Here is a 13,523-nt window from a genome sequence, read left to right on the forward strand (position 1 = left end):
ATATATTTTTTTTTTTTACACGAAATGCAATGGCAATGACAATATAATTATCTAGGAAATTACCCAAATTCCAAGGACATCATTAATTGTTTAAAGAACACTTTCATTAGCACAACACTGACCTCTCCAAGGCCCGAAAATCATTTATTTTAAAAACCTGGTTCATGCATCTACATTAAACACCAGTGGAAGTATGAATGTGCATTAATTTAACCTCAAACGTGAGTGGCAGTGGTATTTGCTGGCTGCAAAGAGAACCAAATTACAGTCTTGCAAATACCATGCAGAAGGTTTGTCAGAAAAGGTATAAATTACATTCTTGGCACTTCTGTGCGATCTCTTTACTTCACAGCGACCAATAACAACGTCAAGATTTATCTGGTGGGAAATATGGGATTGACTTAGGAAAGCTACGAACCCACTGCGAAGCGACTTTCCCGACCAATTATTCATCAAAATCTAAAAATTTAACTGAGTAGGATTGACATTATGGATTGAGGATTGTGCATTATGAACAGATTGCCTAAGCATTGCATTGTTATCTCTCCACAAGGAGAATTCCTTTGCTAATTAAACCTTGATGGACATGATACCTTTGACCTCAGCTGAAGGTTGAGTCTCACTTGCACTCGAAAGCAGTAAATTTCATAGGGTGATGTTGGGGTTGCTGTAAACAACCTGCCTTTTATGGCTCTCATTATTTCCAATGCCAAGTGAGGGACATCGAACTGCCAGCGAAGGAGAGAGCAGGACTCAAAGTCAGTACTATATATTTTAACGTTTAGCTGCAAACTGCTTTCTGTATAGGCTGCATTGTTAAATTGTCATGATACAATGTTCGTTGAAATTGAGTCGCAATCATGTCCTTCAAATATATAAAACTGCACTTTCTATCAATGCGGCAATACAATCTGTCCAGGGAAAAGTGGAACGAGGTGTCATAATTTGCGCGGCACTCCCAGCCAGTATATGCAATGTAGAAGCATACACCCTCTTATCTTCAAAGGAATGCAAATGTAGAATAATGGCATTGAAGTCATATGTTTTATTTCATCCCAACTTTCCAGGAGCCTAGAGTCTCATTAATTGTTGGGCGGATACATTTTGCGGAGATGAAAAGGTGGGTTAAAAGCAAGGCCCACTCAGATTTGTTTACACTGTTGTTTTGTACCTCATCCAAGGTGTCCTTTTCCAGACATTTCTTCTCTGAATATTTGCTGAAAAATATGTTTTGTAGATTGGGAGTGTGACATGACAGATGGAAATTGCTAATTATCTTAATTGGTGGCTCTTTAATGCTGGATCAAAGTTTTTCCCCCCAAACTTCAAAGATATGTTCAGTACTGAATTCACATCAGACTGATGCACATGGACTCTGTGTAAACAAATGCCATGATCAAAATTAAGATTGCATAACCACTCATTATCTCACAACAGCACAGTGAGAGGTAATGCAGATAGTCAAGCGATCCATATTTCTTGAAAAGGCAGACAGCTTGGGCTCTGTGCTCTCGTCCCTGTCTGCAGTTCACCCCTTCCTGTGATCATGAACGTATATCCAAGTCTAATTGTGTCTTGAGATATGTTCCTCCAGTACACCTCATAAAAATTGCTTCACAATCACAAGATGTTTTACAAAACTCAACAACCCTTTCTTCAGATGTTTCGACTTCTATACCTTGTTGAAAGAGATTCCACATTGCTGATTGAACCTGACATTGATCATGAATTAATGAACACACCCTATAGATGCACCTTAAGATCACAACACACGATAATAGCGGTTGACGTATGTTTGAAGACGAAAAAAGGCTTTCTATTTACGCTTTCTATCCACACTGTGGAATCCAACCTAGACGTTCTAGTTTGTATTGTGGTTCATTACAGGGTCACTTGCTTTTCTAGGATTTTCAGTCAGGGAAATTTGGGTCAACTAAATACAAGAGGCAACACATACTTGTTCTTCTACCTGTGCCAGGAATACCAAAACTGCTGTATGAGTGTGCGATCTCCAGTATCAGTTACAGATGGGATCTCCATACCTTGTTGTGGTTGACAATGAAAATGGATCCATTGGCACAGAGGATAGGGTCATCGTAATGTTTGATGATAAACAGTACATTTAACATTTACATTTAATCATTTAGCAGACGCTCTTAGCCAGAGCGAAATCGGGCTAGTAATCTGAAGGTTGCCAGTTCGATTCCCGGCCGTGCCAAATAACGTTGTGTCCTTGGGCAAGGCACTTCACCCTACTTGCCTCGGGGGGGAATGTCCCTGCACTTACTGTAAGTCGCTCTGGATAAGAGCGTCTGCTAAATGACTAAATGTAGCATGTGATGACTTAACATGTTGAACTCTGTGCTCATGTTGATTCATGTGCGTTGTCCCTTTAAATAAAGAAAAAAAAAAATTATGCATATTTTCTACCAACAAAGAAAGCTTGGTAACATTATTCCGAGTTTATATCAATTTGGGTGTAATTTATTCAATAATATAGTATTACAGTGCCATAACGTCTACTCTGGAGCCTATACGAGAGGAGTCAGGCGTAGCATCAAAGTGTAAATCCTAACCTGGTTCGCAGTCTTACCTCACAAGAACTTAAATGTTATGTAGCTCGCGCTCCTCTGATCCTGGAGTGAAAGGCATCAGCAGCGGTGTATCCAGGTCTACACTTCCCAGAGCTCCTTAATCTGACCGATTTAATTCCCCTTTCCCCCCAAAATCCAGGTTCATCCTGGGGTCTTCTACATCGGGCTTTAACCCATGTTAGTCAAGTCAAGTCAGTTTATTTATAGAGACATTTAAAAACAGCCAACACCGACCAAAGTGCTGTACAAAATCATCAAATAGGGCAAAACAACAATAAGTAGGAACAACAGACAAACAACACAATTACAATAAGCACGAGTGATCCTAAACTAGGCCCGTGCATTCTCGACAAGGTACAATGGGTTCTCAAACAACAAAAGTTTGAAATAAGGGAGATTGTAAGTGGAACCGTAATTCCCTTTGCGTCCTATTGTTTTCCACCAGCTGTGAATCAGATCAGAAGGTGCTATTCATATCCTCAAGCCTGCAGTGAGGAGCTGGAACCTTTTCCTTAACTGTAATTGCTATGAAAAAGCTAAAAAGGTGATATAAATTAGAGGAAACTACACCAGCCTGCTTTGTGGTTTGCTGGTTTCCAAAGTTATTATCATGGCCCTTTTTACAAGTTCTGAGGGATATTGTCTGACAGTTGTCAGGTGTAGATGTCCAGACGGTAAATTAGGGAATGATCTGTTAACTTACATTAAGATGCAGATTCATCTAAAAGAAATTCTAAATGTGCACTCCAATCTGGAGTGTTCTCAAAATACCTCACAAAACGATCGGTTTGCTGCTAAGTGAATTTTGTAGAACATTCATACAGTTTTCATTTTGCAAATTAGAAACCATGTCTCCTGCAATTATTCCAAAATATACAGGAGGAAAATAAATGCAGTAGAAACCATAGCTGAATAATGCACAAAGCCAATTACAAATTGGCTTTTGAGATAGATTAATTTCCTGGGAGAGAGCTAATTGCAATCATAAATAATTATCCCATTGACTATACTCTCTGATTTGAATTACTACTAACAACACAGGCTTCAGTTACTGTTACAATAACAATCAATATGGCAAAAGGATATGTGCATTTAATCATTGTAATGGTTTTTAGTTTTCATTCATCAAGGACTAAACCCATTAGAACCTTGTAACAGGTCAATGTGAAAGACAGTCATACAAACATGAAATTTCCCCATGTATCGGGACAGAAAGAAATTATGCACATGTAATAGATGGGTATGGTGAACGTTACAAATCATTCATGTTTTTCAAAAATATTCGTAATGAAGTGACACTGTATATTATCATATTTTCTCTTCTAATTGGTCTGGCTGGCCTCTGTTCGATGGACGTGTGTTTAGATCATTCTCAGGTGCCCTGAATGCACCATCACACATTTGTCTGTACCTTTTATTTATCTAAAGGGTTACATCCAGCTGTAACAGGACCGTGAAGCATTTCTTCCACGTAGGAGTCGTTATACCAATCATAACTGCAGATATTAAACAGACTTACAGACAAGATAAGTAAATATTGAACGCCTGGTCATTGTCCATGAAAGATAAACAACGAATCTCGTGAGATGCCGTAAACAATGTGTGAATTCATGGTCATGAAGAAGAATGACAACCACAACAAGCAATATTCTGATGTGCAGTCTAATTCACAGAGAGGGATGGGTGAATATAAGCAATAAGTAATCATTTGGTATGGTTGATAGGGTAAATTGCTTTGGATTTACAGTGAAATACAAACCAGATGTCCCAAGTTAAAATATTCCTTGATACATTATGCTCCTAGTTAAATCTACAACCGTTTTGACAATGCTTGAGAATGAGCGAGTTTCAACAGATTAACTACACTTTTTCTGATATACTTGAAGTCCATGGAGTTTTATTTTAGAGCAGACTTTCACCTGTCATATAGAGGGGAAATGGTATCACACCTTAGTATCACTGTACAGTGTTACAATAATTTCTCACATTTCCTCAAAACTCCTTTCCTCTCTACATCTGCCCAGGGCGAGATACTTATTGAACCCTTCAAATGTGTACAAGTCTCTTCTACTGAAGGCGGTGAAGCACATTGCACTGTCCCAATCACATGGAACTTCTTAACAGCAGTAACAACCAGATAACTCCCAGTAGACATATTGATTCAAAAACGATAAACAACATGGGAGATCTTGCATCATACAATAGAAGTATTGATTTTTGGGGTGTACGTACATTGTAATGCAGTGTACGTACAGAACAGCCATATCTTCCTGGTGGGATTCATCTCAAGTTTAAATTTGGATATCGCATGCAATTTTTGGGCCTTTCCTCTGGAATCCAGTATTTGATCTGTTTGCTATTCACGCACGCTGTTCACATAACTGTAAGCGTGAAAGCCTTAAGTCTTAAACTGGTGGAGATATTTGTTTTATTTGCATGGGGATGTATGTCTGCTGATGTATAGGGTCAACAAAGTCAAGCGCAGGAAACACGCAGGAAAACAGAAAGTGCAACGAGAGAATTATAGGAGGATAGGAGGGAGGGAGTACAGGTGAAGGAGAGGAGAATTAACTAGTGGAAAGTGGCATGAAGGGGGGGTGTTGCCATTGATGAGTATTAATGATGTTGGAGAGGTGCAGCTAAACATGCAGGAGGAGGGCAGCTGAAGACTGTAATGGATGTGGCTGGCTTGTGGAAGAGGAGGATCTGGGAAGGATTGCATCGCAACGCATAAGTTGCGGGATATTAAAAATTAATGACTCCATCCCAGTGATTTACGACAACATGGGGACAGCGAAACCTAACTTGTGTGAGATGGATGATGGAGCCACACTTACAGAAGACGGATGTTAGCTCAGACCTAGACCCTTGAGGGTTTAGGTTGGTTGAGGCCCAGTTCTATGGGCGTATTTGAAGCCCTCTGTGACATGCTTGCGTGTAAAAAGGGCTATACAAATACATTTGATTTGATTTGACTCAGATAAATTCCGTACTCCTTCATGGGCAAGTAACCCACCTGAAATGCATTTCTTGGGCTACTTCGTTCATCTTCAGGTATGGGGTCTTAAACATTGATGTGTTTCCTACCTCACAAAACCAACCTTGCAATTGTGATTTGCTACAGACAAGCTACCTCTTCTGATATTGTCATGAATGCAGAATACGCTCAGAAAAGCAACATCCAGTATTTCCATTAGAAATGTACTGAACTTTCTTTTTCATTACTTGAAGAAAAAATAGATTTTTGCATGAAATGGTTGGTGTTCTTAGCGAATGTGATACTGACTTGCATAAATGTGACAATGCAATTGTCATTATGATGCTAATATTGCTATTAATGTGATTGTAAGAGATAAGGATAATAGGCATGAGCCAGTTTAATTAACCAGACGCTCTGTAATAGAAAATTGGTAGAGGACGGAATTATTAAATAAGTTTAGGTTTAGATTCATTTCAAGTCTCTCACAGTCAATATATCAAACATGTACAAACACTATTTCAGTAACTCAGAAACTAACTTGGCTTCAATTGCAGTAATAATGAAAGACTGCAGATAATGAATTTATTTTTGGGCTAATAATAATAAATGAATCCTACGCCTATCCTTTTCCTAACAATGAGATTGTGTTCCACTGTACGTTTTATCAAGCCTTGCCCTGAGAGCCCAGAAGCTCCAGCTAATGACACCCTCATTCAGCCACGAGGGAGGCAGCCCCTCAGCATCTTCAACACTTCATCGGTGTTATTACTCAGAGTAATCTGAGCTCGTAAAAAAGATAACTCGCATCCAGCCAAGCTAATAACCGCATCAGAGACGGGCAAACCATCTGCTCTGTACTTTGAAAGCAGTGGGCAGACTGACCAAATTGAGGAGGGTGTACCTAGGAGGGTAAATGACTCCAGCTGCCAATTCTCATTGCTCTGTCATCATCAAGAGGCTTCTATGTGCTCGGAAATTAGAGATGCAGCCAATTAATTGGCCAGGGATCGTTATTGACAGATTATAGGCAAAAAATGTAAGAAACGGTTTCTGACAACTACTTTAAAATGGCAAATTACCGATTGTTTTGTCTGAAATGGGTCAGTGCACCATATGTCAAATTGGGGCTCTTTTTAACCTGTCTGAATGAGAGTAAGTCTTTCTTTATTTAAATATATGGAAAAACTACTTAAACAAGAGCTGACATTAGAATAGTTTTGTTCCATTCATACCAGGGTAGAAAGTTACTGATATGTCAAAATATCAGTGTTGGCAACAGCCATGTATGTTAGGCTATATGAACATCATTTATTGGTTTCAGACCGGAAAAAATAATCAGTGGATCCCTATGAGAAATACTCGTACACAAGCAAACTTGACAAAAGATACAGGGAGAATGTAGTTGCCAAAGTCAACTTGCCAAAGATACAATCACAATTGACCGTTAACTTAGTATAATGTTCTTCTGAAGAACATCGCTAACAAACTATATTTAGAGTCTTTATTCGGCCTACAATTAAACAATTTTAGCTAATTAGCAAGCAAATAACAACTGGAACAATACTGTTTAACCATATTATTGAAACCATGTAGCCAGCTGGTGTGTGTCTCTAAATAACAAGCTTAGTTGCCAATAAGATTATTAGACACTAAGGACTAGATCCAGTCTTGTTGTCTGTATATTATTATTATTACATTATTATTAAGGCACCTAGTGTAAAGCTCACAAGCTGAGCAACCTGCACAAACTACATGCAACAAAATGTACTATACATCAATGCCAGAGCAAGGATTATAAAGTCTGAGTTGTGAAAAATGAAATACGATAAACTACTCCGGCCTTGGAAAACAGTGTGTCTGCTTAACTTATCGTCAGAATAATGTTTACGTGTGGCAATTTTTTTTTTTTAAAGACATCATTAATTCCAAAATACCAGCCATACATCATGTATCACCTTGGGGAGGTGACGAGTGAATCATGGCAATTAACAGGATGAGATGGATATCACTTGGTGGCCATGAAGGTGTGAAGACCAGTCTGGGAACCGGACCAGAACATTCTGCTCAACACCTCTCCGCTCTAACGCTAAATGTCACCAGAGAATACCGCTGTGAGAACTGAGAACCCCACTGTGCCTTCCACGGACGTCTCTCTGTCCCCTGTGTTCTCATCCTGGCCCGGGCAGCATGGCCGCATTTAGACCTGGCAGCTTTACTTTGGGTGCAGTATCATTGTAAGGAGGTGTTACCAACGTGGTGCAACGGCTAGACTCACTCTCTTCCTGACTCTCATGACATTGAACAGAAACTTAAATCCGGGACGACTGATTTAGAGTTCACTTAGATCAAGCACAAAAAACCGGAGTGATTAAATCCATGGCCACCACAACCAAATGACTTCTCAAATAACCCAGACTCCAAGCTTGTCTCTCTCTGATTGTGTGTTTCTGTGTTCTAGAAGCATTCCTTATAAAGTACATAGTTGAAAGATAATAGATATCTTAAATACCTCAGATTACTCAGTGGCAAAGGTGGCAAGGATGCAACAAATTAGTAGTACTGCAAGTGAGATCTGTGTTGGTTAAGCGCTTGTTCTGTTGGCATGTCGGCATTGAGGGGTGAATCGAAATGTTTATGACAAAATACGGCGAAAATACATGCGGCGTACAGCGTGGCAGTCGAAAATGAACAAGTCAAAATGCCATGGTGCCATCATCCACAGTGACTGCCGAGTTTTTGTCCTGAGGTCAAAATGGAGATCTCTTCCAGATAGCTGTGAGCGTCAGGGGGAGACTCTCCCAGAGACCACTCTCTTTCACCAGGATGACTCCCACTTTGAATGGTGCCAGGCTCTTGCAAAACCGGGCTGGGATGTGACATAAGACCCACTTTACTCCGCTTCCCTGAGGCATGAATACACACACTGTCTGCACTGTTCCAAGTCTAGCATGAATTGAAAGATTCAGATGCGGGGGTGTTGGCATGACACTCTGCAAGTATGAGATGGGTGGCCACAAAGTTAAACCCTCCCACAAAGCTTCTGAACAATAAGAATAATCTAATGTCATTGTGCCAATACAGCAATTTACCTACAAACCAAGCCAGAGCGACAGGACTCAGACAGGGAATCCACACCCTACTAGGCGATCACAACACAAGGCATATTTTAAAATGCATGAGCAAATTAGCAACGTGGAAAAACACTAGTGTCAATTTGGATGCGCAGTTTTTGTGTTACTGACAGCGATAACCAATATAAGGCAATTACATGGGAGGGGGGTAGTGTTGTATTGTTTAACTATTCATAGTTCCTTTACATTCACAAACTGTTTTCTATTGAATTACATTCCAATACGTATTTTGTTTTGATTATAACGAGGTGTGCTTTTACACAGCGGTAGAAAAGTCAACCGATTCTGAGCAGACCGTAAGATTATAAATGTAATGACTTACTTTAACACCGCGCTGTCCCCCTGTCGGACCGTGATGTTGTCCTTTGATATAGAATCCCCGCTTCTCGCCGGCACTCCTGCAGGTACAAGGAACAACAGTCTTAACCCGACGACAACAAGGCATTTCCAGGGTGCCACAAAATAACCACAAATGCCCATTTTCCGTCAATGCGGAACTTCCACCACAAAAAAAAAAGAAAAAACTTAAAAACGTCAAATATTCCTTCTGCGACTCGAAACTGTCGCTGATGCTGTTGGGGTAGACGACCTCTATTCGATTGCCTCAATGGAAAAAAAAACGAACAAACAGTGTTTAATCCCGAAAACCAAAAGTATCTCTCCTACGCCTGATGACAAAAGCGCATATTCGGTGTCGGGAAATTCCAAGTACAATCACTATTGGCTCCGTACAAAACCAGCTGTGTGCGTTTTCGAAGAGATGCTGACGGTCTCCTCTGTTCCGTGTATGTTAGGCTGTTTGTAATCGCCGTCAGATGAATGCACACGCATAAATGCAGCAGCCGAGTATCCTCTTGGAGAGTTCTCGCATCACCCAGCACAGCAGTGGCTCTAGAAACAAGTACGAGTGTCCTCAAATCAGTTTCGGATCCTTATTTGTTAACCGGAGTACTTAAACTTCTCCACCATGCATCTTCGACGGAATCAAGAGTGATCACTTCATATGAGTGGCCTATCTCGCTCAGCCAGTCTGAAATGCTGTGCGCGCTCGGGTTATAAACCTCTCTGAATCACTGAATCAGATAGCGCATCATGGCAACCGCTATGCTCTTAGAAAACGAACACACACAGTCGACTATCATCGTCCTTGAGACTTGTTCGGATGCTGATGACGAGTTTGAATATTCTAAGGTCGGTATTGTTAATGCATTTCCTTGATGATTGTTTGGAAAGAGCCTATGATATAGGGGTTAGTATTGGTACTTGCCCACAGATACCCCCTAATTTACAGATGCAGTTCAATTTATTCTGAGGTTGTTGGTAGGGAGTTATGATGATGACCCATGGGCTGAAAAATTGGGCGAAGATAAGAGTTAATTAAAAAAATACATCTGCCTGGAAAGCAACCTGACTCTACTAGCTACACATCTCAATGGCTTTAATTAAAACCTCCTTCTGACCTCAGCAAATGTTAAGATGTGTAGACTTAATTATGAGGGGAGGAGGGGCGAGGCATTATAGGTGAAACATTTGTTGGAAACCTGTCCAGCTGATTAAGGGGAGGGCATTTAGTCACAGGGCTGCCTTATACTGCACCAGTTTATCACACAGACAAACTGGATCTTAATACAGTCAACCTGCAACCTGCATCCTCTTCATCAGAAGTCAAACACACTATGTCTGAGCTTTCCCCGCCCTTCCCTGATCCTTCAAAACAAACCTGGCTGAGAGTGGCTGAACATTGTGTTCAAAGAGAGAAACAAACAATGTATAGGTACTGATTGTTGATTATAGACTAATTCAATTTCTGGAATAAAAAGCCTACTGCCACAATACGTGATGGAACATTTTCATTCGTGTTTAAACGTATCAAGTGTGCCGACGTCCTCGATAGGAATGATGAATGGAAGTTTTGGTCCCAGGAGAGATGTAACACACAGCTCTGCTGATCTGGGACATCTTCTTTATGACTTTCTCTGAGCGGAACTGAACTCATAGACGCTAGTAATCGATACTGAACCGAGTCAATAAAAAGACCTCAAAGACCTCAGAGTTCCAACTAAAAATATCAACGATTCTCCAATCTCACCAAAATACAAAGGGCACGTGAACAACATAAATATATTATTTCTTTAATAAATATTTCCTGTTGTCAACAGCCTGGCTATGACAGAAGGATAAAGTTTCTTAGAAGATGATTCATTTTCCAGCAGCACAACTATCCTAAATGCACAACAATCAACTTTGCACACTGCTGAATCACAGTAATGAGAGTGATTAACTGGTAGATCATTTTCAATGAGATTACACATCTTCCATCACTTCCTAATTAGGGATTGGTATCGTATTTGTTGTTGTTGTTGCTAGTAACCAGTTACTTTTATGTCACCCCTCAAAGCAAACAGAGCCAGTTACTGTACTTAAAGTTATGTAGGAGGAACCTGAGTTAGATTTACAGAACTGCGTTTATTAGCATTTTCCATTTTGCTGTAATCGTCCATATTATTCCTTGTATTTTTATTCCATGGTACCAAGTCCATGGTACATAGTCTTTTATGCATTTAAATTGTAAGTATTCTGTTTGGCATATATGCAAAGTGAGCCTTTTCTGTGCTCCAGGCCAAAATCAGTTTGTATCCTTTTGAGGACAACTGTGTGTCTAATTTAAAACTGAGGATACAAGCTTGAGGTAAAATGCATTATGGTGGGATCCACCTGTGTGGATTCTCTCACTGCAAGGTTAATGCATCCTAGTTAAGAGTTTTTTATTAAAACATTTCTCAGATGGAACTCATTCCTTAATTTAAAATGAATCAGCTTCTCGGATCAAATTTGGCACTGGCATATCAATGACAGGTACAAGAGAAAGGATTCGAGCTGCAGAAGAAAAGGTCATGCACATTTTCACATCGTTAATCGTTCAATTTCAAGAGATTACAGTTACTGCGAGAACCAATCACAAGCTTTCCTAAATAATTGATGAATTCTGGAATCCAATATTCGAATCTGAACTTTGCCTCAGTAAATGCCGATATTTTGGACCCTCATAGGCACCTGGGTATCGTCTAAAAACGACAGTCACGCGGCAAACAAAAGGGACAAGATGGAAAGAATGTGGTATCTTACTGGCACAATTTCCTTGGAAGTCAGTGGGTGATTTCATTCATAGGGCTTAAATAACTGAATAGTAGGCTTGTAAAGATTAGAAATCAAGTAATACACAAGTAAGGTTGTGGTTACCCTTCATAACAGGAATTAAACACAGATGAACCAATGTCGGTTTGAACCACTTATATTCACAGAACCACACACATCAAGATGTGGATTAAACCCACCAACCTACTTGGCCGCTGGACATGAAATTTCAATCTCAAAACCTTTAGTATCTGTGCATCTCTAAAACTGTTGAAAACAGCGATGTGTTTCAGCCACACAGACCTCCTCAGGGCACCAATACAGTTATATCATATATGGAGCAAAGTTTCCAATCACAGAAGAAGAAGAAAGGATCCAGACAATGTTGTAAACATCGGTACGAATTAAAGCAAACGGGAAAGTGTATACATGTATCATTGAACAGCCGAGAGCATGATGGGCCTATTGCGGACTGTTCACTTTATAGAAAAACAGCCCTGACCACAAGGTACCTGTGCTATATTGTCTTATTTGGATCATCACATGGAATGTAACATTACGTGAAAGTGGATTAAGTCATTTGCCTGAGTTGTAAGCACTTGCTTTGAAGCGAAAGCCCTCTTTCTCTCCTATTTACATATTCGATTATCTTAACTCAATGAGGATGATTGCTTTCAGCATACTTCAGGATAACGCTGGTAAATGGCTCACTCTGGCTTTGCGATCATGCCAGCGTTTGTTTGCTGTGGCCAGCCAAATGTAAAGTGCTGTTATGAAAAGTCTGGGGGGCACAATTACGACTGGCACTGGGAAGGAAAGCGTTGGCATTGAGAAGAAAAATGAGGCTCAAGAATTCCCATTTTTCTTATCTCCAGAAAGGTCGGAGAGGTCTAAGAGAGAGTACACTGCAGTCTCTCTTCTGGAAGCTAACAATGAGCCATTTCCATAAATGCTGAGCTCCGTAAACAATACTTGCTTGCAATTTTCAAACAAACACCAATATTGTCAGATGCTATCATGTTCTCCCAACTGGGAGTCTTAAAAACCTGTAAGAGTCCGATCAGAAGGTACCATCAACATTGGCTTCAGACGTGATTATAGATGCATCACCAATGGTAATGAATTGATCAATAATAACAAACGTCATTTCAAAACAAGCCATCCTGCTTGTTAATTGTTTCCCAGTGGGATTTGCTTGCTGTGCAGGTAATGTATGTTCTTGAAAGGTGCTTGGCTTGCCTTGTTTCAAAGGGAAACATTAATTAAGAAAAAGACTGAGTTAAATGTAGCCACACATACACAAATAAAAAAGAGACAGTAGGTTCGGGTGATCAGAGTAGATCCAACATATTCAAAGATTCATCTGACATGAATCTTTGAACAAATCTGTTTACCACCAACACAAAAGGAGACTAATTATGGCTTGCATATGCTATCTGGTTGGTAAGCCGTCTTGTGGTTGCCAACTAAAGATACAATGTGTTTGGAAGAAACCATCATGCATTTTCTTCCCTGCATCATAATATCCTGGATTGGTACAACAGTGTGTAGGTTTGCCTATACAGCTGTTACAACACATGTAGGAAGATAACATTTTGGGGGAGAAATCAAAGATTTCAAAAGCTTCAGGGTCATGTCCCTTTGAATGTCAGGTCCAGGTACGCCAAAAACCTTTCAGCGCTG

The 13,523-nt window shown here is 40.1% G+C and overlaps 1 protein-coding gene across 1 annotated transcript in view; it reads right to left on the reverse strand.

Annotated features, from left to right (window-relative positions):
• Positions 1-9,414, reverse strand: part of opcml (opioid binding protein/cell adhesion molecule-like) — a 76,911-nt gene extending 67,497 nt beyond the window's left edge. The window contains exon 1 of the mRNA XM_067228800.1: positions 9,028-9,414. Within this exon, the coding sequence (XP_067084901.1) occupies positions 9,028-9,185 (158 nt within the window). The 5' untranslated portion in view covers positions 9,186-9,414. The remainder of the gene's footprint in view (positions 1-9,027) is intronic.
• Positions 9,415-13,523: the final 4,109 nt, after the last annotated feature.

Source organism: Osmerus mordax, chromosome 25 (genome assembly GCF_038355195.1).
Source record: "Osmerus mordax isolate fOsmMor3 chromosome 25, fOsmMor3.pri, whole genome shotgun sequence".
Taxonomy (NCBI): domain Eukaryota; kingdom Metazoa; phylum Chordata; class Actinopteri; order Osmeriformes; family Osmeridae; genus Osmerus; species Osmerus mordax.